Source organism: Plodia interpunctella, chromosome 19, assembly GCF_027563975.2.
Source record: "Plodia interpunctella isolate USDA-ARS_2022_Savannah chromosome 19, ilPloInte3.2, whole genome shotgun sequence".
Classification (NCBI taxonomy): domain Eukaryota; kingdom Metazoa; phylum Arthropoda; class Insecta; order Lepidoptera; family Pyralidae; genus Plodia; species Plodia interpunctella.
In genome coordinates, this window is record NC_071312.1 from 5042000 (window position 1) to 5068138 (window position 26139).

Here is a 26139-nt window from a genome sequence, read left to right on the forward strand (position 1 = left end):
TTTGTACTAGGTAGGTACTTACGTGCTTATTTTAGATCCATATAGATCCAAGTATACTATTCGCTAGTGTACCTATTAACTGAATTTTTCTTTTTACTCCTTTAAACGGTTTAATATATAACTGGTTAATTAAAAATAAGAATAATATGTAGAGATGAGAGAGATTATAATTTTATCATTTTTCTTCTGTTATATTAACACTCCTAAACACATGCACATTAGGTACTTACTTTGTAAAAAGAATAATAGTAATACTGTTGTTGTACTTTGGTAGTAATACATTATACGTTAACATTGTTGAGGTTTATGTAACATTACGAAGGACCATGTCATTATCGTCAAAACAAGTGATTAACAAATACAAATGAATGAAGGTTCCTTACACAACAGCATGACGAATTATTTTACCACATATAGTTTTATTAGATATTTAAAATGAAAATATTTGCAATTTATTTCATTAATTCTTTGCGTGTACATAATAATTAAAATTACCTATAAGTACTCAGCAGTTTTGCAATTGTGGGCAAAATATTATTGAGTACCTTGTCCTGCGGTCCACTAATTTAAAATAATCGATTAAAATTTAAATCCCAAATTCTTTATTCAACTTAGGACGATAGAAATCATTAAACTCTGAACCAATTTTGATAAAATTTTATATGCATATACTTAAAGAATCAAACATAAGCTGAACATTCTTTTTTAAATAAACCCCCAAAATAACTATGGTGGTGAAAGTTGCACGAAAATCGTGTCTGTGCCTCTTTTACAAAGAAATTCACGCGTGCGAAGCCGCGGGCACAAGTCAGTCTGTTTATAAAAGAAAGACAGTTTTGTTTCATAAAAAATCCTAATCAAACCAAAATTATTTTACCACTAACTTTAAGTCATAGTCACTTTGCCATTTTTTTTAGTCGCTAAAGTCGCTTACTACGCCCGCGACTTCATCATTGGTAAATAAAAGGTACTGCGTCTCTGCTACTCTGAAAGTTAATCCCTATATGTATTATTTGATTCGTTACAAATAAAAGAACAAAAAATATCTTAATTTTCTCATTATAAGAACGGACATGACTAGCCTCCGTGAGTATGAAAGTAGGAGGAAAATTTTATTTTGTGTTTGGTAAACCTATTAGGTAACTCTAGATATTCATCTCAATATATATTCGGCGAATCATACTTAAAATTTCAAAATCGCATTCCTGCATGACTCCTGCCTCGACCTCTCTCACTCACCAAGGAGACCATCCTTTCTTTTTTTACTGGTTACCCAATGTAGCTCAGTCCTTTTGCAACACTTTTAAACACTTTGCCATTATAATTTCCAGTGGGGTTAGCACGAATTTTTGCGAGAACATAATCTAATCGACATCGACACAATGGTAAATTAACAGCGCACCACTATCGGAGGCCTAGTTCACCTAGTTTATGTTTTCTTTATTATGTTAAGAAATAATTGTAATATTTTTGTTTATAATTTATTTAGTGGCAAATAAATAATTTTGCGATAGAGGAGAATAGAATTTCCCGACTATCGCACGGAACCATAAAATTTTGACATTGTCGACATACTACATTCTGGTGAATATTCTTGCTAGTCAAACAACGAATTATATACAACAATAGCATAGGTACATTTTACTAAATGATAACATATTTTTTTTTAGTTTGGATAACATAATTATGACGTCTTTTGAGTTCAAAGTTAAGCATTTCGTCAGATTCTTATCAAGTCACAAAGCATAATTTATTATTTAGCAAAAATATGGCCACGTTTATAAACTGTAATAATAGTCATATTGTGTCGAGATCGAGACAATATAATTGCATCATAATTCATAACAATACGTGTGAGCTGGGTGCCACTCTTCACGTTGTCCAACACGCTGCATAAAGTACATAGGGTGCAGAAAAAAAGCCTTTTTTGTCTATAAAGATATATTTCATCTATTATGTCATTTTAAATCAGTTCCTTTTGTTATTGACGTTTATTTAGTTTTAATATGACAGTTAAGAAACATTACATTACATGTATTGTGTGTTTGATATTACTTTATTTATTTCACTAAAGAACACAAAGACAATAACAAGAAATAGTGTTAGCAATATCACATGAAGGGATCTCTTTATTGTGTTATATTTGAGTGTCAAAAAGCAGTTTCATCTATAAACACTGTTAAGTTTTATTCTATTCTATGCCGTAAAATAGAAAATAACTTAACAGCCTCATATAAAATAGCGTACCAATAATTGACATCAGTCAAGGAAAAATGGAGCAAACAGTAGCTCATCTCATATTTGGATATGAAATAGTTGTTTATGACATAGTTGAGCCAATCACAAACCATAAATCTTATTATTTTCGAGTCAAAATGGCAGTCGAAATTACACAGTTGTTGACCAATAAGTGGCGATCTAATCTTTACTGTGCAGGTTTAACCAAGGTGGACAAAGAGACACAAAATACATTTAAAGTTCCACTTGCTTTCTGCACCTACGCTGTTTCTTACAGGTACTGTGTAATGAAAATACTGACCAGGTACTTAAATACCAACCGAAACAGTACCCTCGTATTTGTATAGATATCGTAAAAACCGATACAAATCGAAATTAGGTACTATCGTAATAGTAATATATATCATAATAGTACCTAATTTCGATTTGTATCGGTTTTTTCAGCTGTGTCATAACACAGCTGAAGGAAAAGTCTGAACTTGCTTTGACCAATATTAATCAAAAAATATTTATTCAAGTAAAGACCGAATGGAAAAAATGGAGAGAGCAGTGCTAGAGGGGTCAGATTTTGCTAAGATTTATCAAAAATTCACAACTGTTAAGAAATTCTCAAGTAGGCAGCATTTTCATCTCCTGGCTCCTATCTTTTAGGCTGGCCAGGCCACCTAATAATTTAATTCTATTTTAAAAAAATACTTTGATCTGGAATTAATTTGTTACGATGAGTTTTCGCGACCACCCACACGCCATACGTGTGGGTGGGATTTTGCATCTCCCACCCGTTGTCGGAATGATCATATAATTCAGTCTAAGAATTAAAAAAAAAACATTTTTCTTAATAATAATAAAAAAATATTTTTCTTAATAATATAATGTTTAACGAGTTCATACCAGAAATATGCTTAAATGCCCTCAGGGTTGGTTGCAACCGTCAACTTACTTGCGCAGAAAAATGCAAAGTGCGCCGTTTTGTCTAAACGTCACCGGTTAAAATCAACGTCAAATTTGACGGTGCAAAAGTAGTTAAATAAAAGTAGTTAAATCCAATACAAATAGATACCTATCCAAAAAAATGTACTCATAAATATAAAGTAGTAACTAGCAAATCCATTTTTCAATTGAATGTATACAAAAAGTCTATTTCGATGTATAATTCATGTCAATGTGTTTATCACGTTGTCGAGCATACGGCCGGGGTGTCTCGGTGCATGTGCAGTTCTGCAGACTGTGAAAAAAAATGTGCTAATGTTCATTGCAAAAACCGAAACTTGTAGGGTTGTCACCTAGCCAATATTGAATAGATAATTATAGTTTTTATGATTGTTTGAATTTGTCAAAATCTTGCAAGTTAATTTGATAATGAATATGTAGACATTTTACTCAAATGAAAGAAGAGCAAAGAAAAAAGGCAGGCGTCATGGCAGGTGCCTTTAGGTGGCTTGAATAAAATCTGACACCAATAACGAACTCGATAAGAAGAATTACGTTTTTATTATAAATGTATTATTATTATTTATTTTACATAACGGCCTTTTGGATCAAATGTGTTATTTTATTTGAATTTCAATTCTGTTTTGAAAGTTGAATATAGGTTTGATATATAAATTTGATAGTTGTGTACCGTTTTTTGATTTATCTTTACACATTGACAGATTAGCTAACTGATATATAAATAATAATTGAAATTCAAAAAATCCTTTCTGGTTTCATTTCTTCGTTCCTTGTTTTTACCTACCTAATTATTTGCAGTCATCTATTGTGAAGTATTCAAGTCTAATGACTGTAGAGTGTAGAGTTAATGTTTTTATACGACTGAATTTACAAACATGCCTAAATAACTAAGAAAGGTTACCTAATAGGTTACCAAGACTGTTGGAACTAAGGATGTGCCTGGCCTAATTGTCAACTATTTTGTTTTACATTTTAAAAAGTGTATTAGTTAATTCGTACGAATCATTTTCAAGATGATCGTGTTATGTATGGTCTCTAGGTATTTACCAAAGTTAATCACTTACAATACATAAACCAAAAATTCCTTCCATAAAAATCACAATTACATCTTACTTCCCTCGAGGTCTGTTTTCCGCAGTTAGGCCTCTTGTCTGGGCCCTTTCTGCGTGCGGAATCTGAGCCGCTGATCATTCCAGCCAGCCCAGCTCCTTCAGGAAGCGGAGCACCGGCGATGGTGAACGGCAGGCTTCGCTCATGGTCCCTGGATTTCATGATGATGCATGCTCTGCATAGTGGGCTGTCTGTAAGACCTAGGGTGAAAAGGTGTTTGTTTAGTGCACAATGACCAGTAAATAAATAAATAATAAATAAATATATTAGGACAAATCACACAGATTGAGCTAGCCCCAAAGTAAGTTCGAGACTTGGGTTATGGGATACTAACTCAACGATACTATATTTTATAACAAATACAAATATAGATAAACATCCAAGACCCGGGCCTATCAGAAAAAGATCATTTTCCATCATGAACCGACCGGAGATCGAACCCGGGACCTCTCGGTTCAGTGGCAAGAACTTTACCACTGCGCCACTGAGGCGCCACCAGTAATTATACCAACCATGATACGTAGATACCTTCTTGGTAGTGATATCAGACGTCTTGAGTATCGACTGTCCCAGTCAGGTAGTGCTTCACAAATCACAATTTAAAATGTTATTTTTTGTGAGTCGGGCTAACTTGCAATTAACTCAAAGAGTCATTTACGTAACAACACACATTGTTTAAATAGTTGCTCTATAATAAATTAAAACTAGCGTGTAGTGGTAATGAAAATAATTATATTGAACTTCCAAAATGACAAATCTTAATTTTACATATTAAAGACCATCGGCGGCAATCTTATCTGTCAATATGAGAAAATATTTAAACCTAGAATACATTTTGATTTATTCTTTTATTAGTGGCCAGTGTACTGAATATAAAACCTGGACATACCGCCCGCCAAGGACATAATGGCATAATGTCCTTCACCAAAATACCGCCCGCCATGCCAAAATATGGATAGAGATGCATGGCAGATGCTTTCATGTCCTTGGAAGTGGAATCATGTTGACATCATAAATGAAAACTCAAAAACCTTTAAAAACATGCCACAACTAATTATAATAATATATAGTGTCCGTAATATTCCAAAGCCACCAATTAAGGACAATAAAATAAATGAAAGTACTTAGTACAATATTAAAACTGTACCTAAATTATAGATGCCTATAAAATGAAATATCCTGGGAGACAATACAAGCATTACAATATAAGCATTACAATAAATTTTAAACTGATAACACTTTATGAAACCTCCGATGACACGGGTAAGTAACAATCCTTATATTTACTACAATTTATTAAATGTTTCTTAAAATAAGTATTATTTTTAACCAATCACAATAATACCGACATCAACATTACATACCTATCTAAAAGTGCCTATACTTTTCATATTCCAACTCTATGCATGGGACAGCAGACCTGAAGCTGCGAGGGATGATGGTAAGTAGTTTTACATTTAGATTTATTCATACCAATTTCATAAACCTTCCTACATTTATCACTAGATTCATAAAATTTTACACTATGTTGAGGTCCTTTACAAAATTTATCTAACTTACAGCCTTGACCAGTAACCTGACAAGGTAAATTAGCCACGGGCCTACCCCTGACATATTGGGTGCCTAGTTGGTAATTACATTTATTATAAAAAGGCTTTTCTGAATAAGGTCTCCTTTTTACAGATGGTCTAGCGGCAAGCGATCGATTCTCTAAAGTGGAGTGCATCACAGCTACATGAGAAAGACCATGTGAAGATACCTCTTCAGCCTCTACTTCTTTGTGGACTGTATCAATAGATGACGACACACCCTTCCCCTGGACCTTACAATGAGACACAGAAATATTGCAAGGGTGAAGTAATGTGTGGTGTCGTCCCCTACAAAATTTACATTTAAATATACATTTACAAAACCTAGCTGTATGATTTAATCCTAAACATATAAAACACAAGCCCTTTTCCTTCGCAAAGCTACGACGTGAGTCGTTAGACAGTTTGCGATATTTTATACAATAACTTAATCTATGGGGCTCTGTACAATATTCACACGACTTTTTACACTCTCTTATATGAAAAGACGTCATACGTCTTACACCTCTGTCATCACTGGACAGCCTGGGGTTATCCTCTAAATTTTCCAATTCTCGGAAGCGGCTCGTTAAAAACTCCGAAAACTGCACCAAAGTAGGAAATTCGTCTGTACAGTCAGACGAAACCTTAAGTTCCCACGCTTTCCGAGTCTTCAAGTCTAATTTAGCACTTATTAAGTGTACTATTAAAATGTCCCAGGATGAGACATCAATACCCAGGTTTTTAATAGACTCTAAACAGTCTAAAGTCGTGCTTATCAACTCCTTGATACCACTAGCCGATTCAGAATTTGAAACCTTTTGACTAAATAACCTATTCAAAATTGCATTTACCATATACTTCTTATTATTATACATACGCTCAAGCTTATTCCAACTGCTTAGGTAATTATCCGAAGTTATTTGAATGTTTCGTAACAGTTGTTCCGCTTCTCCCGATAAATGGCCTTTAAGGTAAAAGAACTTCTGTGCATCATCCAAAGATGAGTTGTTATGCACGAGGCCTAGAAATAAATCACGGAACGTCTGCCATTCAGTATACTTTCCTGAGAAGGTAGGTATTTTAATTTTAGGCAACTTAAGCTTGACCGTACACTCACTATTGGTTTGGTTGTTAGTGCTCACTGGATTGGCTAATGAATCAATATTTTTATTAAATCTAAACAGCAACTCTTTTAAATCCGTTTTATACAATATATACAAATCCTCAACCTCTTCATACATACTTTGATTATAATAATCCGAACTGTGTAGTATTGCCTCACTTACTGTGGTTATCAATTTAGTATGTGTGCTGTTGAATAATTCCCACTGCTTTTCTAACTGTTCTAACATAATTTCTATGTAAGACACTGTAATACGTTCCTTAGGTCTCTTATTATAACTAGTCTGACCTCTGCAGATTTTCTGCTTAATATCAACTTGAAGAGCCAGTAAGGAATCCATGCTTATTAAGAAATATGTACAAATTAAACCAAATAACTAAATGAATTCGCAATAACAGTACCTAGTTACACAATATATACACAACGCACTATAAAACTAAATTAATAAATGTACAGTACATAACAAAATATATAAGTAAACATAAGTGAAACCTCATTTAAAATCTACGAAAGTCCGACGTGTCCACACAAATCCGATATGAGCTGCTCTATTCAAATCTGACACTACACAAACAACTCTTCATCACCACTTGGGACTTCCGAAATGTAGATAAACAAATGTACTTACAATTTCTCACTTGCATCTATGTATATCACTCACTAATGCAGGCCAAGGTTACTGCAATCTCAGCCACTTCCAATCGCTAATCCAAACAGTTAAGACGTATGTAAATCCGAGATGTTTGTTGTTCCTCCGGGAATCGAACTCCCGGCCGCCGTATATACCTCACACTGTATCGCTCAATCCTCTTCTTGACCAATCTTTCCTTTGCTATCCATCAATATAAGCGGTCCGAAGCACGACAACATCAATTTGTTGTCCCAATATCAAGCGTACAATAGTGTACCACTACACTTTTAAACCAACCGTAGCTAGCATAAATATCCGACTCGCGAGGACCAAATGTTTAAATAGTTGCTCTATAATAAATTAAAACTAGCGTGTAGTGGTAATGAAAATAATTATATTGAACTTCCAAAATGACAAATCTTAATTTTACATATTAAAGACCATCGGCGGCAATCTTATCTGTCAATATGAGAAAATATTTAAACCTAGAATACATTTTGATTTATTCTTTTATTAGTGGCCAGTGTACTGAATATAAAACCTGGACACACATCATTAAAGTATGTAAAAGTATTAAGAATAGGTACAACAATTATTTAGACACTAAATTTTCTATTTCCTAGGATTCAGGAACTAACTATTCATAATATTATTTATACCAACTTACATATTATTTATACATTATTTATTATATAATTAATAAATAATGGCTTACAATGATCTTAAAGTTATTTTACAATTAGTGTTTATAACACACAGCCAAAGTATCGAATTTAAAGTTGATGCGTGGTGGTTATAAGTTTTTGAATATTTAATTTGGCATCATCATAAAATAATACAGGTTGGCGTATATAATAATTTAAAAATAAATATTACGTTTACCAAAATAAAAAATGGCCGTCACTAATAGCATTAATTTTAAATGTTAAAACTGGCGACTAAAACCAAACACGTTCTAAATTCAAACTGGCACCCCTAGATCACGTTGTCACCACGATTTGGCAGTGCACATGGCCGACCACGCTTCACGTTGCTTATGACACGTCTACATATCCCATTGTCATGCGAAGACGACACAACACCAACGTCCTTGGTTACAGGGACCACGTGGCCTCATACATTATGGAGGACGTCACGTGGTAAGTGCAAGGATATGAAATTCAAATTTGGTTTGTCAGTTTTCCGCGATCGGAAGTTTGAAATTGGAATTGTGCAGCCGTTGAAAAAATACTTTTGTGTGCAATATAAAGATATTAGCTAGAGTCTACATTAAAATTTTTTGGTCATCAAAAAATTGTCCCATCTTACTGCATGTGATCAAATCATGCAAGTTAAATTTCTCCTGCTTCCTGTTGCTCTACAGAGTTGAAACTTCTCACGACGATACAGTACATATTCTATGCATGGCAATTGACAAAGCGTTATTATGATACGCATGGCCTGGTGCTGCATCTGGGATCGGCTCCCGATGAGTGGATTCAACTGGAGTTTGACAGAAAATTCTGCATATGTGGAGCATGGAGTCAATTACCCTTTCATTCTTAATTCTCTGTGGTTTATTCAAATTCAAATTATTTTTTTATTTGTATAAATAATATAATAATAAATGTTTAATTAATTCCGAAATTAATTTAAAATAAATAAAAGACATTATTTTTTAATATTCACTTTTTTATTCGATGACGGTACAATATTATTTTCTTTTTTGGTAAATGTAACTACTTAGGTAAAGTGATTTCTATAACCTAAAAAAATCTTGAATACTAAGCCACCAACAAAAAATATAGTAAATAAATACAAAACACTATCAAATTACTCCGAAGTTCAGTCACATTCAGCCTTGTTGACACGTTGAAATAAATAATGTATCAGACTTTTTTTTACTTTAGTCATTTTACTTACAAATACAGCTGTGTCATTAGGGTAACGAAAATGTATTTATTAATGTAAGATTACGTATGATGTCTGACTGATGTAAGGTCTGATTAACCCTTTTATTGTGTTTTTCGACTTTCGAGGAAATGGGTGAAATGTTTGGAGCTTGCGCTGGCGTCCCCAACTATAATGTTTGTCGACACAGTAGATTTACTTAGTAAATATAATAGTAGATTTGTAAGTAAATTTTTGACGTCAAGTGTTACGTTTTATAAAAATAGGTTCCCCTGTTGCGTCTGTTTGTCAACTCAACACGTGTAGTCAAATGTAGGTATATCAAATCATCGTTATCCAGAGTCATTTCAACGTCTCCACTGCTGGGAAACAGAATGGATAAGCTACATAAAAACATCACCACACACTAACGTGACAAAAAGTATCAGTAGTTCCTTCGAAAGAACTTAGTGGAATTCCTGAGCACATAGGTTTGTGTAGTCACCATAAGTCATTTAATTTTTTTAATATTATTTACATTTCATCAAAAGTATTACATAAAAATAATAGCATAATTAACATTACTATAGCAATCTTTTTATTGTGTTACACTATAATTGAGTGCTATATGATTTTACTATTTTTAAGTTCTCAAGTATACACTTGATGAGTGACTATACACTCATCACATTCCTATAGTATGTCTCCTTAAAGGAATGTGATGAGTAACTCTGATATAGTGTTTGTCATTTAGAAAAAAAAAACTAACTTATAAAATTTGACCTATGTCTAATACGTATATATATGATCTCCATTCAGATTATTAATAAAAATACAAAAGTACTTTTACTCGTGAAAAGTCACAAATAGGTTAATTCTGTAGTTATGGTATTTCCATATTGCTTCATCAGTTGTAAAAATATTCACATCACCATGCGTTATTGTGTCTGTATAGACGCAGCATTTTGCGGACGAGACGAGGCAAGTAGGCCGCGAGGCACGTGCGCCCAGCACGTGCGCCCGAGTCCATGACACCAAAATGGTGCACGCGGACAGTTCACCACAAAAGCGTTTGGGGAAAAACGTGCTTGCATTTAAATTAAAATAGATTGAAATACAGAATATTACTATTATTGAGGATTGAAAAAGTACAATCGTGTAGAGCCACTAGTGTTCGGTTAAATCTTGGGTGGTACGGTAACTGAAATATACTGTTTGATTTAATGATGGAGGTCTATCACGAGGTTTTCTAGGTAGGTTAGGTATGTGTAATTCATACAATTTTGTTTTTTTTTACCTTTCCATATTTGTGAAGAAGACAAAAACTTTGCAACTCAGATTCAACGATCTTTGCACATTTACGCTTCAAGTGTAAAAGTAGGGCGTAAAAAAAGTGCCACGGTCCAGTCAGAGTTACATAGGTATCTTGTAAAATCGTTCATTCGCAAACAAGTCGTTATTTATATATGGCCTTGCATTTTGCAATGACGGTACTTTTGCTCTTGAATGTACATTATCCGTTGTTCCTTTCTACTTGGCATTAAAGTGTTAGAGCAAATTACGGCTGTATCTTGTATGACACCAGCGAATGAACACTAAAAACATTCGATTTTAACGATTGTTGCTGTTGTCAATGTTGTAAGTTTCTACTTATATAGGTAGTATGTGTTAGGATTATTAAAATATAACAATTATCGACTATTTAAAAAAAATAAAAGACATAAAATAATATACTTATAGGGTAAATAATATACTTATACATAAGTATTGTTGTATGTTAGGAGCTAGATTGTCATTATATAAAGCCTTTGTCCTAAGGGCACGTACTGTGAAAGAGGCAATAAAAATTTGCCAACATTTTGTTCACTTTTTTACATAAGTAATTAATTTGCACGTGCACTCTCAATGATTCGTATAAAGAGTGACCGTGGGGAAATCTTTATTTTTTACTATCATTTATGTTTATTGATATAGGAATAAATTAAATATTTGTTGTAGATAACAATATAAAACGCGAAGTAGAATTATTATTTATCGTATAGTTGCTTCAAAATAACTGTACAAACCGACGTCCGGTCATTGACAAGGAAGCACTAGTGGGCTGTCCTCAAAGTGGCGCACGATGCGACGCGAAGCGAGGAAATTTAATTTGTGGGCATATATTACAGTGTCCTACATAGTTTTTAAACGACATGCACGTCCTTACATATGATATTTTCGCGTCGCGTCGCGTCCCGCTTTGTCCTCAATGAGAACGCGGAGTCGCGGGCTAAGAATCCCATCGCTTGCTGCCATAAAAAGTTATTATAGGTCCATGGTCCATCATTATCAATCATCATCAACCATGATAAGAAGATCCACGTATTTCTCACGTAGTCTCTGTCTATTCACTCGCTAAGAAAACATTATTCTGTAGTGAATAATAGAAGTGACACAGCTTACTGAAAAACTAAATTTCTTAACGGCATTTTAACTATTGCCTTAAATTAAAATTCTAAATCACACACACCCGGTTACTCTGTGGTTCATTGATTATTACATTTAGTCACGGGATCACGTGTTCGGTTCCTGTCACGTGTTTTTTTTCAACCTTGACATACATGGAGTAATATGTTCACATGATAGAGTAGTGAATACAGCAGACAGACGTAGGAAAAATTTTTTTTTTTATTCAACTTAGTATGATTATAACATATAGATGTCAAAATTTACATACTTAAAACTAAGCGTCTACTTCCTTTGGAAGTTTTAAAAAAGTTAGACGCTTAGTTTTAAAAATTGTTGCGCTTTGGCGCAGGTAAAGAGGAAGAAGCAGCGCAACAAATTTCACCGCATCCTTTTCTCCAAGGACGTCAATTACGAGTACAATTTTTATATTTACAACTTTGTGGACGAATGTACATTATTTATAATGTAATTAATACATAATTATATTTATTATGAGGATACTGCACCAGCTTTGGCCAAACATTGGAAAATATGGTCCTATTGAATAGGTTCACACCATACTTTACCCAGGTTTGGATGCCAAAGATGACTTTATCATCATAATGTATTGTCATCTAAACTAAACGTGTGTGCAAAATCACAGCTCAATCAAAAATTGTAAGTTATTAAAAGCTTGTAATAATAACGATGAATATATTAGTACGTATGACAATCGTACGTCAATAGAATAAATATAATATTATTTATTTTACAGAGCTTTGTTTGAAACGTACTTTTCTTTAAAATAACAATGATTCTACACTGACAATATAAGCTATATAACTACGTCAAGTAATAAAATAATATACACAAACAATATGTAAATTAACCAGACAATCACACATTGTTCATTGGTAAGGTGATTGGGTCAAGCGAGAAATATATACGAGTATAATTCGATATTCTTAGGTGTGTAGGTTGATTTTTTAATCACTGGCCACTTTTCGTCTACATGTTCAGTCCATGATACTGAACAAGGTTTCGTATGGTAGCAACTCTGAAATCGCGAAAAAAACCTGTTCCACAAACAAAAAATAAGTACCTGACTTGAGGAAAAGGTACGGATCACCAGAATTTTTTTCGTGATTTCAGTTTTACTCCCATACGAAAAGTTGTTCAGTATAATGGACAGAGCACGGAGACAAGAAGTCGTTAGAGATCATAAGGTTCGCTCAATCATAAGCGTCCACGATTACCGGAAGGAGAGTCAATCAGCGTCCAATTTTATACACAGGGTTCCTGTTAAAGCACCCTCAAGACTAAAGGCAAGAAGAAACATCATATCGTCAACATCGTTTATTCCACGAGTTTTGATAGTTGGATTTTCCTTTCATACAAAATTAAATGAACACTTGTTATACGTTTCAATACATATTAGAAGGGCGAAGAGCGTCGTTCGCACAACACAAAGGCGAAAACATTGACGTACAAATGTCAGTCTTTATGTTTATGTTCAACATGCATAAACAAATTGTAATTATTATTAAAACACTGATCAATAGGTACTTACAATACACAAAATGTGACCGATTCCCCTCCCCCCCACCCCCGGCGAATAGAATAATAAAAGAACAGAAAAACATTGCATTGTAAGTATATTTTATATTTACCTTCTTGTTATGTAAGTATGTACTACTTTTAACATGTGTTCTTTGTACAGTAAATATATTACAAACAAACATTTTTATAATTTAGTGGTTTTGGTTACAAATTAGTTTTTACAAAAATATTATTATTAACAGAAGTTTTTATTGTTGTCAGAGAGATCTTTTTGCATTCAATGTGTAACAAAAATCATGTCCTGCCCGGACTATGTAAACCGTGGAGGAGTTCCCACGTCTTGAGCCGTTCTTGGGTGCACCATCAGGTTTAGATTCCACCCGAGACATAGGGACATAGCGACATTTATAGTTTTAAATTGAAAGTTAATATGCTTGTTGTATGTTGCTTGATCATTTATTTATTTTGTCTAATTTACTTTTTTTGTATCTTTGTCCTTTGTCTACAGGAATGCATTTTATTATATGGGAATGTATTTATGTTACTCGTACGCGCAAAAGTTAAGTATATTTTTGTGTAGCAGGCACCGTTACTGTTATGTAAAAATATCGTTTCGCCGTCATTTGTTAACATTTATTCGATCGCTAAAAGAAGTGAAGAAAAACATCGTGAGACTTAAACTAACTGTAAATGTAAATGCAAGTATTTAATGGTCGTCGAGCTATGTAAGTCTTGTCTTTAGAAAATTTGGTTTCTTAACCACCAGTCTCCACACTATTATTATACGTCCTCATTAGTTACATTAAATAGAAATTTTAAAATAATGTAACAACTTGGGATAAAAATGTCCGACTAGTTACAACAATGATCTACACACTAGATGGAATAGATAGAAAAAAAGATATGATTTACAAGTTTCACTTCTGTACTTGGATATTGTATATCGGCAGTGTCGCTACTAAGTCACATTGTGATTCACGTGTGAACTACACTTGTGTTTTATTTTACTTTTGGATTACACGTGATTTTGTTTTAAATAGTTTTCATGTTCTTTACTTACTGCTGAGAAAATACTCGAAGATGTAAATGAACATATACCTACGAGTATATAGTCATGATAATCAATTATTAAAATATTTAACATTCAATAAAAAGTTAAAAGACTACTTAATTAAAATGAGCTACTACTCAATTGATGAACACTGACTGACTAATAATGAATAATGACTGTGGACATTTAAAAAAATATAAACTCATGTTTTTGCAAATAAATATTTTTTGTTTTGTCTCAAATTCTAAATCTACTCAGCAAATATTCTTAGCTCTTCACGCTCTATCTACTCAACAAGTCTTCTCATTGAAGCGCTTTCTGATTTCATGATTTGTCACATCATTTTCGATCCCCATAGAATTTTTGTTTTTAACACATGGAAAAAAAGAACTAATTTGACTTGTTGGTAACCCTTATTCTCTTTAAAAGAAACCCCATCCACATCCACCCTAAGTGCGAATAAATGTTACATCTAAAACTTTAAGTCTTAGGTATTTGTTGAGCAATAAGATACAATCCTTATCTTCTAAGATATCTCTTAAGAGATGGAGTGTATCTTATTTACGTGTAACTTAAAACGCTGTTATCCGCACACTGGCGCCACCATCTCATTTTCTTCAATTTCTTTTATTTCTTAGTGAAAAATGGATAAAATATACCTATAACATCAGATTATGCCACACTAGATAAAAAAAAATTTGGTGGCCATCCTTTTCAATTTAGTTAACTACATAGGAGAACTATAATATTTTCTAATAAAATTCTTTATAGAGCGGTATAATTTGTGAAGATCAATTTAAATTTTTCGTTAATATATAAAGTAAATTTGTAAAAATGTGATGAATTTTGTGCATAATAATTCGAATAAATCAATCATGGAGCTATGTATGTAGGCTAAGCTGACTAAAGCAAAATAATACATTTTATTGGTATTTATCTAATGGACTAGGTTTGCAGTAGTCTAAAAAGCTTAACCTTAGTTTTCTAAACAGCTGTATGGTCGTATGGTATCTAAAACCCCGTTAATGTAATACGGTCAAAAAGTGATGCAAATATTTATACAAAAGTGAGGTAATTTAAAAATATGAATGACGCAAGTATCTACTTCAGCTCTCACCGTCACTTTTAGTCACGTTTGTGACAATTCGAAGATTATATTTATTTTAGTCCTCGTCGCTAGTTCTCTTATCTTAAGAGCTAACCATTGTAATATTTTCAGATTTTACTACCTAATATTTTTGTTGGAGACTGAATCGGATGATGTCCGGTAACACCTTAATAAGTGTATAATTCAATGATAAATAGATAGACTATAGGTATTCCAGGAAGATTAGGAAAAAGGATCTCGCTCATAGCAATAATCTGCTTATACTCGTATATGATATGGGATACGGGTTTACTCCCAGTGTTACACTTTCATGTCGTGTTGCTGTGTCATCAAAAACAATACCTGGTTTACGCCCAGTAGTGTGACACCCCTAGTGTTGCAGGCGTCCATTCAAAGGCTGCGGTGACCACTTCCCGTCAGGCAAGCCGTATAAAAAGTTTCTTCTCAAAAAGTCCGGGGCATATCATTGGGTTTGCGTCGGACTTTTTTAGAAGAAACTGGGAAAATAAATGGGCGTAAATCATGCTATTGTTTTTGGTGACGTGGCAACCCTATTCGAACGTGACTAGCAACATATTTTACACTATTTTAAAATCATCCGATGATATTTTTGTTTAGTCTATTCAAACAATCCTTGGACTTTATTTGATCATCAACTCACGTGTTGTTCTGATAACAAAACACCGTCTAGCGATAAGATAGGTTACTGGTTTAATTATTTAGCTGTTTAATTGTTTGGTCAGAGTCATTTTTAAGGTTAAAAAGAAATCAGAATATTTACCTACGTTCAGAGTTCATAATTATTTACTCGATAAAGATACAATGTCTTGACGTCAATGCCGATGCTTGCAACTATGTTTACCTACGGTTAAGGTTGCTCAATTACACTATGCTATTAATCCACAAATACATGATTAAAATATTGTATGATCGCCGATGTGGAGAGTTTACAAGCCAGTGCAGACAGAATGCGTCGTCATGCGTATTTATTGTACGAAATTGTAATGCATGCTGTACGTTTGTTATAAACATGAAACAAACACTGTTTCAGCTTAAAACAACGCAGGTGGTATCGTAAGGAAGGAACCTGTTGCGTTGGGGCTTCGCGGACATAGTGCTGGTGGCACACCAGCACTATGTCCGCTTCAGACAATATCTCACTTGCTCGAGTGTCTGTCTATCTTGCCCAGATTCATACACCTTGGGAACTCTAATGAAAATGAAGGGCATAAATAACTGGCCAGCGTATTATTTGTGACGTATTGTTTTTTTTTAATATTTTTATGTTTTAATTAATTTTATGTCAGCTCGACGAAGAAGTCTGAAACTGCTTACCTCGATTTATTAACTTAAATCGATTTGTGACTTGAGTGATGTTTCCACAGATTAGTTTATGTAAATGAACCATAATATGCATATGTAGGTGGATATAGATAATAGGAGGCGCATGAATGGATTTATATCAGGTGGGCACGTGTTGTGCCACGTTTTTGGCCTGACAACGATGCGTCACGTCACGCCCCTTACGTCAAGTTCGACATTTTCGTGAGAATGACAGAATGACCTGTGAAAAACTAGGTTTTCTATTCTGAATAATGGACCCGGTTATTTGCACATACCGTACTAAAATTATTTTTAGATATCTTATTGCAATTAAGTTAAATGTCCGAACGTGCAGTAAACCGTTAAAAAGTTCCCTCGCCTGGACCCGATCCTGGGTGCACCGTCATGCATAACATAATAATGTATTATCATACAAACTAAAAGTGTATATACAAAATTTCAGCCCAATAAATTGTTTTCTCTGCTTTATAATTGAGTCTCCATCTCAAGATTCCACCTGAATAAACATTATTTATCCTCATTCAAAGTTAACTAAAAGCTTATTAAAACATTGAATAGATATTTGCATACTTATGATATACATTAGATAACCTATAACTTTTTAAAATCATATTAAACGGATGCAAGGAAAAAAGATATCATCACGTGTCAATCCCAATTAACAAAGTATTGCGTTTGTTTTATACATATATGTATAATAGATCCAAAATCAAATGCTTAATTCAGTGAGTAACTTTATGTAGTAACAAATATATTTATTTATATTCTGGTATAGAATCACGTCATTATCTCTTACGGGGCAAACAGAGCCCAGCCAAGAATTGCGACTCGAAGGACGCGTATTGATGTATGACGGGCTTATTAGAAGAATTTAAAATAAATAGGTTAGAAGCATATCGCCTATGAAACTATCTTCATTATATTGATTGACTGTTACAGTCTGCACAGGATGAAAAGCATCTGGAGTAAGTATCATATGATTTTCTTCGGTCCCAGACCATCATAATATAGTCTTGACGCGACAAAATGTTTTTTTTTAACCCCTATTTTCTCCTGTCTCCTCTCTCTTTAAATAAATAATAAATTTTAAAGCTTTTAACTACAACGATTTGTTAAAGTCCACGACAAGAAACACTGAAACTCGCAAAATCAAATACTTTCTACTGAAAATTTGTATGACAATGCACCCAATACATTTTGCCGCAGGTGCTATAGGCAATAGACAAAGTAGATGAAAATTCTTACTTTATGGTCTTATATACAATGTTATGAAAATTACAAGCGAAGTTGCTGAAGTGAAGATTATAGAACGCTTGCAACCGCGCTTGCAATTAATTGCAATCAGCTGGTTGCAAAGTGTGTAGACGTTTTTAGAAGAAGGGTGAAGCCAATTGAAGCGATCATTTACTACATCTATCACGATCCTCATCAGTAAGGAAAGTGTTAGAAAAGATACTTAGTTCAGGCGTCATTAGCTGTATAAATAACAATGTATGCTTATCGGATATAATTAGTACTGTTAGGTACATTTATTATTCTCAGAGAGATCACTGTCGGTGCAACGAATCCGTCACGTACCTTCATGCGGCTTCTAACTGCAAGCTGCAACTGCGCGCACAGTCGACAGCACATCAACGTGTTAAAATTCATTGCAAATTCTCCGCTTTTGTTGTTGTTTAGAGTTTTATTTACGGTAATTTGATGTGCGGTTGACGATACCTAAAGGGAAAATATAAAGAGTGTTTTCTTGGAATTTTATATTTCTTGCTCATATACGTATCTATTGTTTGTAACGCTCGTCTTAAAGCTCAAATAGTGGTTTGTTAAAGGTAGGTAGGTAGGTTAGGTTGGGTCAAGTTATGTATAAGACTGCGCCGGGGCTGTGGAGCGAGAGTAGCACATGGTCCCGGCACAAATGCGGTTGGCGTTGGCATCGTGTGGTTTTAGTGGGTTCAAGTCCCACACACCTGTCCGGCTTCCCGTGGCCGGATGGACGGGACGAGGGTCTTTCCACACGTTTAAAAAAAAAAAAGTTATGTATAAGACTAGGTATGTAGAGTAGATGCCTATTTATTAGTTATGTGAATACCACACCACATTTAAATAGGACAATTAACAATGGAAATACTTAGTAAAAACGTTAAACAAAGGCGTCTGTCAACGACTGTATTTAAAGTCATTGTCCTCCTGGGAGTACCATACCTACATCATATCTGTGGCCACGTGAAGGAAGTTAAAGAAACGTGGCCATTTTCACGACAGAAATAAGAATGAAATTCCTTTGAGACAGTTTGCTGTAAATTCTTGATTCAATTGATATTATATTGTCTATATTTGTTCTGGAATACAGGACGAAGTAGGAATTATTTTTAGCGTTTTTTAGATTTACAAGTTGAGTTACTGTTGCCCGCGGCTCCTCAGCAAAAAGTAGCTTATGTCACTCTCCAGCTCTCCAACTGTGTCCACATCAAAAATCGCCTCAATCCATGCAAAGCTCTTTGAGGAGTATTTACTTAAGATTAACACAATTTCTCATATGGATATTGAGAATTTAAAAAAAAATGTTATCGTATAGCCGTCGTGTGTCCGCGTTTCGATATAACATTACATTAAAATCGTTTGACCTTTTAATGTACCTTGATAATACATTTTAAACATTACATTGAAAACTTATATACTAGTAAGTATATAAGTTTTCAAACTTTTTCAAGTTTCTTTTGATTAACACGAACACGATAGTGTTAAGTATTCGGCAAGGCAATTAAAATCAAATAAAGGATACAAATAGAAAATAATCATGTATTCGTACCAACTTAACCTATGTACTTAATCAAATGTAAATGCTGTACAGTTTTTCATTAAAAAAAATCGTAGCCTGTCAAAAAAGTGTGTCTCTCTCGTTATCAGCCAACTCCAGCTCAACGTCAAACACCATTTGGAATAACTTCTGTTTAATTTTCAATTGCTTTTTCACCGGAAATCTAGCAACAGTGTTGGCCATGTTCACGAAAAACTCAGTCAACACAGGATCAGATTCAGATCTGCTTTGGCCTGGTTGGGACTCATACACTAGAACTTCCTCAGTTCTCTCTGCGCCTTCTTCATTTTCTTCGTGGAATTCAACTATCGAAGCGCTGCGTTTCATTACTTTCCGAGGTGTCGGATTGGAGAGAGAAGAATCAGAACACTCTTCTTCACAGATTTTATCTTCTATGTCTTTTTCTAAAGGGTGAAAGTTGTCGTCCTTCAGGTAGGGCAGTAGGAAAGACAATCGGTTGTAATGTTTAGGCGGGCGACTGCATTTGGCGCCGGAGTCTATCCATTGCTTCCTTAACAACAATGCCTTGCGGAAATTGTCTCTTATTCTTGTCCATTTGTCTTTGCATAGTTGAGCTGCAGACATGTAAATAGATGACTGAATATTAATAATATATTATATTCACTGAAATTTTGTTTTAGTATAATGGTGTTAAATAATATCATTATATTAAAACTTATTTATATTAAAATAGTTTTAAATGATATTAATATATTTCGGCAAATAGTTCGTCAAACGATTTTGCCGATTTTGGCCAAACGATTTTTCTAGTAATAACTCGAATCGACGTACATTTCTGGTTTTGGTAAATATAATACATAATAATGTACCTACGTTCATTCGCATCGAAGTCTGAGTTCGCCGATAGTATACGCTGGCGTACACTGAAAGTATTATAGGTACATATAATCTGAACCTACTTGAGGCAATATCGGGGAGAGACGCCTCTGGTGCTTACAAGTGTCAGTCTAGGATATAGGTACACATCACAGACCAATTGGCAATTATTTAACAGTGACATATAGTGATTCAAAACAAAAAGAAAATTATATTACATAATAAACTAATTCATAATAATTCGAAGCTTACCACTAACGCCTAGATCATTTGCGATTTCTCTCCAAATGTTTTCTCTGAGAGCAGTGTTCGAATAATTCTCATGTTCCCTGTTATACAGCGGTTCGTTGATTTTTACTAACTCCATTAAAGCTTGTTCGTCAACCATTGTGTGTGAAACTTTACTAACTGTACAAATTGAATTATTTGAATTAAAAAAAAACCGTTTCGAATGTGATAAAAATGCGTTCGCACGCTAACGCATACTGATACTGACGACGCCACACGCATTCGGTTCACTTCGGCCGATTCCGTCCGCTCCGTTCGAATCGGCTAGCGTCACAAAATGGCCGCCGCGCCCCGTGCAATGACGATGCGTCCGTATGGGTTCGTCGACCGATGCGAAACGCGGCAATCCGCGGCATTTTAAAATGTCTATCTGCACCCGCAACTTCGTTTACGTGTGCTTTGAAATAAATATTTTTTTGCTTCTTGGAACTAAACAACATCTGTAAATTCAATAAAAATAAAATAATTGTGTGTAACAAAACATTATCGTTTCTCTTTCTACCTCGATCTTTCTCAGGCTTCAGCAAATCTTCAAACCAGCCAACACACTTCAGGCTACTTATTAAAAATATAGGTAATTATTGTACGTATACATAATTCAATAAGTACCTATCTAACTAGGTACTTAGGTATCTAGTACCTAAAAATAAACAATAATATGCACTTATTAACCACTTTGATAAATGATCATTATTTTGTTAAGTACAATGGTGGGATTGCTCAAGGGTGCGGAAACTGCGGAAGGACCTTGCACAGGCGCTGCGCAGGCGCAGCGCACCACGTTGGTGGCCACGTGACCCCAAACAGGTCACCTGCCCACTCATTGGCCGATGTCTCGGCTAACTTGTCTAATTGTAGACCTTGTCTTATTACTTCATGTGTTTTTTATGCCGGGGGCTCCACGGCTTTATCTGCGAACTTTGATGCCGACGCAAATGAACGTACCTATTACGTAGTTTGACTGATTCGGAGCTTTATTTACTGCAACGGAAAACCAGCAATGTAGTTACGTCAAACCCACCAAGTTACAAAATTCCAATTTTTGATTCTTTATAGATATGGTTAGAATTGGAATAAGTATATGCCAACATATGTTTATTTATTTACTCAATCTTAAAATTAATATGAATCCACATATAGGTACTTGTATTAATATCTAGAGATAAAAATAGATGATAAAAAATAAAATCTATTTATATACCTACTTAGGTAGGAAGTTGGTAATCTGTATTTGACTGTTTACCATTTAAGTTTACATGTTTTACTTGAGACGCGCCCATAGCGTTAGGTAGGTATTTGTTTAAAATTAAGGAAATTGTATTTAATATGATACAAAAATATGTAAAAATATCATTTTTTTAAGTCGAGAGTGCGCGGTAAACATTAGGTACCTACCTATTATTTGCACCGTAGTGTCAGTAGTGCTACCATGGACCAGTATACTTACCTACTATTAAAGCATAGTCAGAATAGGGTATAACATGGGGCAATAATAATTCGACCGACGGAGTCTATTGTAGGTAAGTAGTTATTAAATGTTAATAAGAAGTTATGTTTAGTTACAAATACTATTTGTCATCCGCACACTAGCGCCACCATCAAATTTTAATCAATTTCTATTATTTCTTAGCGAAAAATTGATAAAAAAGGTACCTACCTACCTTACCTTTAAAAATAAAACACGAACTTAATCTAATTCTAGGTATGTTCTAATTACTATGTTAAAACGGAGGTCTATTGCGTTATAATGACTCATCATCGTCCATATACCAAACGAGGTATAATAAAAACGACCCGACGACCTCCCGATACAATTCGGCGGGCACGTGCGTTTCGCACGTGATGCGCACACGCATCACGCGTCTGTTGTTGCCACGCAGATCATATCATTTGGGATAAAATACAAATTTTTATTTCATTACCTATTGAGATAAAACGACTATGGAGAAAAAAAATTGCCACAATTGTTCACCGTCATGCGTCAGTCAGCACGTCTGGGCGTATAAATCGTCTTCTACTAAGTATGAAGTTTACGATTTTAAAAAATGATTCCACGGTGATGTTCTATCGAAAAGGTCCATCTTCTATGGGTGTTACATTATACATATTCATTACTTATGTATATTTACACTTTCCTTAATATATGAAATGTTGTCCAATCAGAAATTATTCAATTCACCGAATTCAAAAAATGGAAACTCAGCCCTCAGAAGCATTATTATTGTAGGTAATGCATAAAGTATCATTTTCGGTTTTTGACCGCACCGAAATAAGTAGGTAGGTACATGTTTTATTTCTAACGTTCGAATGCAATTGGACACCCTGGCTTCCACGCCCGCGTAACACTGGATAGCCTCGCCAGCCGACAGATAATATAACAAGCAAATATTATTGTAAACTGGCATGGCACGTGGCAGTGGCTGGCATACATTCTACAAAAATGGTACCTATGTAGATGTTTTTGTATTAGGTAAGTAATAATAACACAAAAGAAAAAAAACATTAAAATTTAATGTGTAGCCGATTAGAGTTAACCAGTAACATTTTTTGTTAAACAAGCTTTTATTACAAACAGATAATTAAATATTTTAGAGCAGTTTTCCAATGACTTTCGGTGGAATTATAGATTAAATTTATCTTGTTAAAATGTTTGCAGCTTTTTTATTTCTTTTCGAGAGTGTTGATTGTTAACACTAAGTAGTGTTAGATTTTACGTACCTACACACTAGTAAACTTAAACTGTCAACCAGTGTCCAGATTTTCTCGCGATATTTTCTTTTACCATGATCATTTATTCTCTAACTCAATATTCCGGTAAAAGCTTTACGAAAATTAAATTTGGGTAGGTAGGTCGTATGTAGGTCGATACATAAGGTAAGTAGGAGTTTGTTCATTGTGCTTTTCTGCCGTGGTATAACTAAAATGCCGTTATCTGACATCAGGGCGATTTTTAATTTTGGTTTGCAAGAAAATGAGAAAAAAAAGCTCTTTCGATCTGTATTTGCGATTTTTCGATAGCTTGATTAGTTTTGGAAATAACAATTGTAAAATTGCCGTTATGTACACATATTTTGCTTGTCAAATAGGCTAAAATGCCTTTAAGTAACTTTGCGAGTCTATACAGCCGCTAAGGTTGGATAACTCATACCTTTGTTAAAAAAAATATCATAAGGTTGCTTGTCAATATTGCCGTTAACTGCATTTTTTGCGCTATAAAGGGGTAAAAATACTTTAACTGTGTTATTGTTATTTTATTTCTAATAGAGCAGTATTATATTGTTAAGTTAAAACGTCGTTAATTGAAAAAGCTAGACTTAAATGTGATTAACGTCGTATAACGGCTTTATAGCTTACTACTAATGTTTTGACTTTTCGTATGTTACAAGCCAATAGCGGCTTTTCGAAAATATTCAAACAATGTGTTGTCCGCCACTGTTAGACTGCAGTGTCGTTATCTCACAGTGATACACTAAAATGTCGTTAACGTCTCTCGCGCGCGGTACCATCGGAGAGGTCGGAGGTCGAATTAGTGAGTCGCAAGCGCTTGCTCCGGGTCTGCTCCCGCCAATTTCGCAACGATGACGCTTTAGGTGAGTAGTTTTTTAGCTAGGTGTTTAATAATATTATATATTCATAAAATACCTGCCATGCATGTAATATGTATTCAAATAGGTATATTCATATCGTTCTATTATGATGTTACGGAGAGGCTATGATGGAAAAGACTAAAAAATACTCTCGAGGTCTATATGTGACATAGGACAACTAGTAATAAATATTATTTTTGTGTTTAATAATACACATACATATATATACACATATTTATTTACATATATACACAGTATTTATTTTATTGTTACAGAATTTCGGCTGTTTCCATGAGAAGTAAATGTATTTTAGAGATGGCAAAGAAAAAAATTGATATTACTTGTAATGAGCACTTCAAAATTTACCCCGTATTCTCAGTCCTTAACTCATTCCTCCACTCCATTTTGCAATAACATACCTCAAACTAACATCCAATCAAATCGCCATTAAATTTGCTAACCACGCCCATTTAAGGTACAATAATGAACTGTCAGCTCGAGGAATAACAAAGATATTTGATCTGACGACCAGAAATAGAAACTTTCTGAAGTTATTTTGAAGATTTCAAATTTATTCAACAGCAGCGACGCCCTCTCGGGCTGGATAAGTTTGCTTCCTTCAGTTCACATGGAATCTAAAAATTATATAGAAAATTAAAAATGGCATTTGTAGCTATTCGGTTTCGGGAATTAAGCAGTTTTGAAGATTGCACAATAAACTTATCCTGTCTAATGACAATAACATTAGTTTGCTATAATACTCTGGGAGCTTGTGACCTTGTGTGATTAGTGTTAGCGACTGCCGTAAAGCGTTTCCCTTGTAGTCAAACACGATTAAAATATTGTATTCTTGATAGATGTTCGATCGATAGTCACCGCGGAATATCTTTTTGATGTAAACTTGTTAATAGAAGATGTGACTGATGACGCTAAAAAAGGGTCTAGTATATAAGTATATTTTAGCATCGCATAATGTTTGGCATGTTGATCTTGAGAAACTTATGTACACTACATCGCATAATATAGACTGTCAACATTTTGGGACTGATGGCGGTCAAATGGTACTTTTGACAATCAAACGCATATTTTGATGTCAGTATGTAATATTCTTCTTAAGTTTCAATATGGCCATCCGTTATAATTAATATTTTTTTAAAATAAAAAAGTAAAGTTAGCTTTCGTCAGTCCAGAGTGATGTTCGATCAAGGGCCGGACTATGAGGAAGATTCACGGGGCGTTGCGCGGCGCGTCGAGCGTGTCCGAACAACGCATTAGTCCGACCAATCAACGCTTTAGACCCGCCCAATGAGTGAGGTTATGTCAAATTCAAGTCGAGTAAGAATTAGTAAGCCAAATTATCAAATGATCTTACGAAGAACTTTAATATTAACCAACAACATAGAGTCTCACCGATACCTGCAGCTGTAAAAAGACTACACCCGAGCTACAAGGCCTCCGCAAGCGTAAAAATACTGTTGATGCCAATTATTGTTCCGAAGTACCTACTTGAGATTTCCCAGCTACACCCAAGTGTGATTCGCAGAGCGTTTCGACCGCTACGGTCGCACTGTCATAATAATCTTTCAAATTTTAACAAAGACAAGAATGAGTTTTACTATATGACTT

At 34.4% G+C, this 26139-nt stretch overlaps 1 protein-coding gene and 1 long non-coding RNA gene across 4 annotated transcripts; both read right to left on the reverse strand.

The window, feature by feature from the left end:
* Positions 1-2699: 2699 nt before the first annotated feature.
* On the reverse strand, positions 2700-8643 carry LOC135309913 (uncharacterized). The gene is made up of 3 exons (XR_010370175.1): positions 8507-8643; positions 4303-4499; positions 2700-3463 (listed from the first exon to the last, which is right to left on the reverse strand). It is a non-coding gene; the product is annotated as an uncharacterized LOC135309913 (long non-coding RNA).
* Positions 8644-19762: 11119 nt separating this feature from the next.
* Positions 19763-21267, reverse strand: LOC128678149 (transcription factor Adf-1-like). 3 transcript variants are annotated; one of them, XM_053759493.1, is made up of 3 exons: positions 20891-21267; positions 20632-20685; positions 19763-20376 (listed from the first exon to the last, which is right to left on the reverse strand). In XM_053759493.1, exons 1-3 carry the CDS (start codon positions 21024-21026, stop codon positions 19862-19864), a joined length of 705 nt encoding a protein of 234 aa, XP_053615468.1. In that variant the 5' UTR covers positions 21027-21267; the 3' UTR covers positions 19763-19861. The 3 variants fall into 3 exon arrangements, 2 of the variants coding, with proteins under 2 accessions (XP_053615468.1, XP_053615470.1); XR_008405609.1 differs by having other exon boundaries at positions 20237-20376; positions 20636-20685; positions 20891-20976; XM_053759495.1 differs by lacking the exon at positions 20632-20685 and having other exon boundaries at positions 20891-21258.
* Between the last annotated feature and the right edge of the window lie 4872 nt (positions 21268-26139).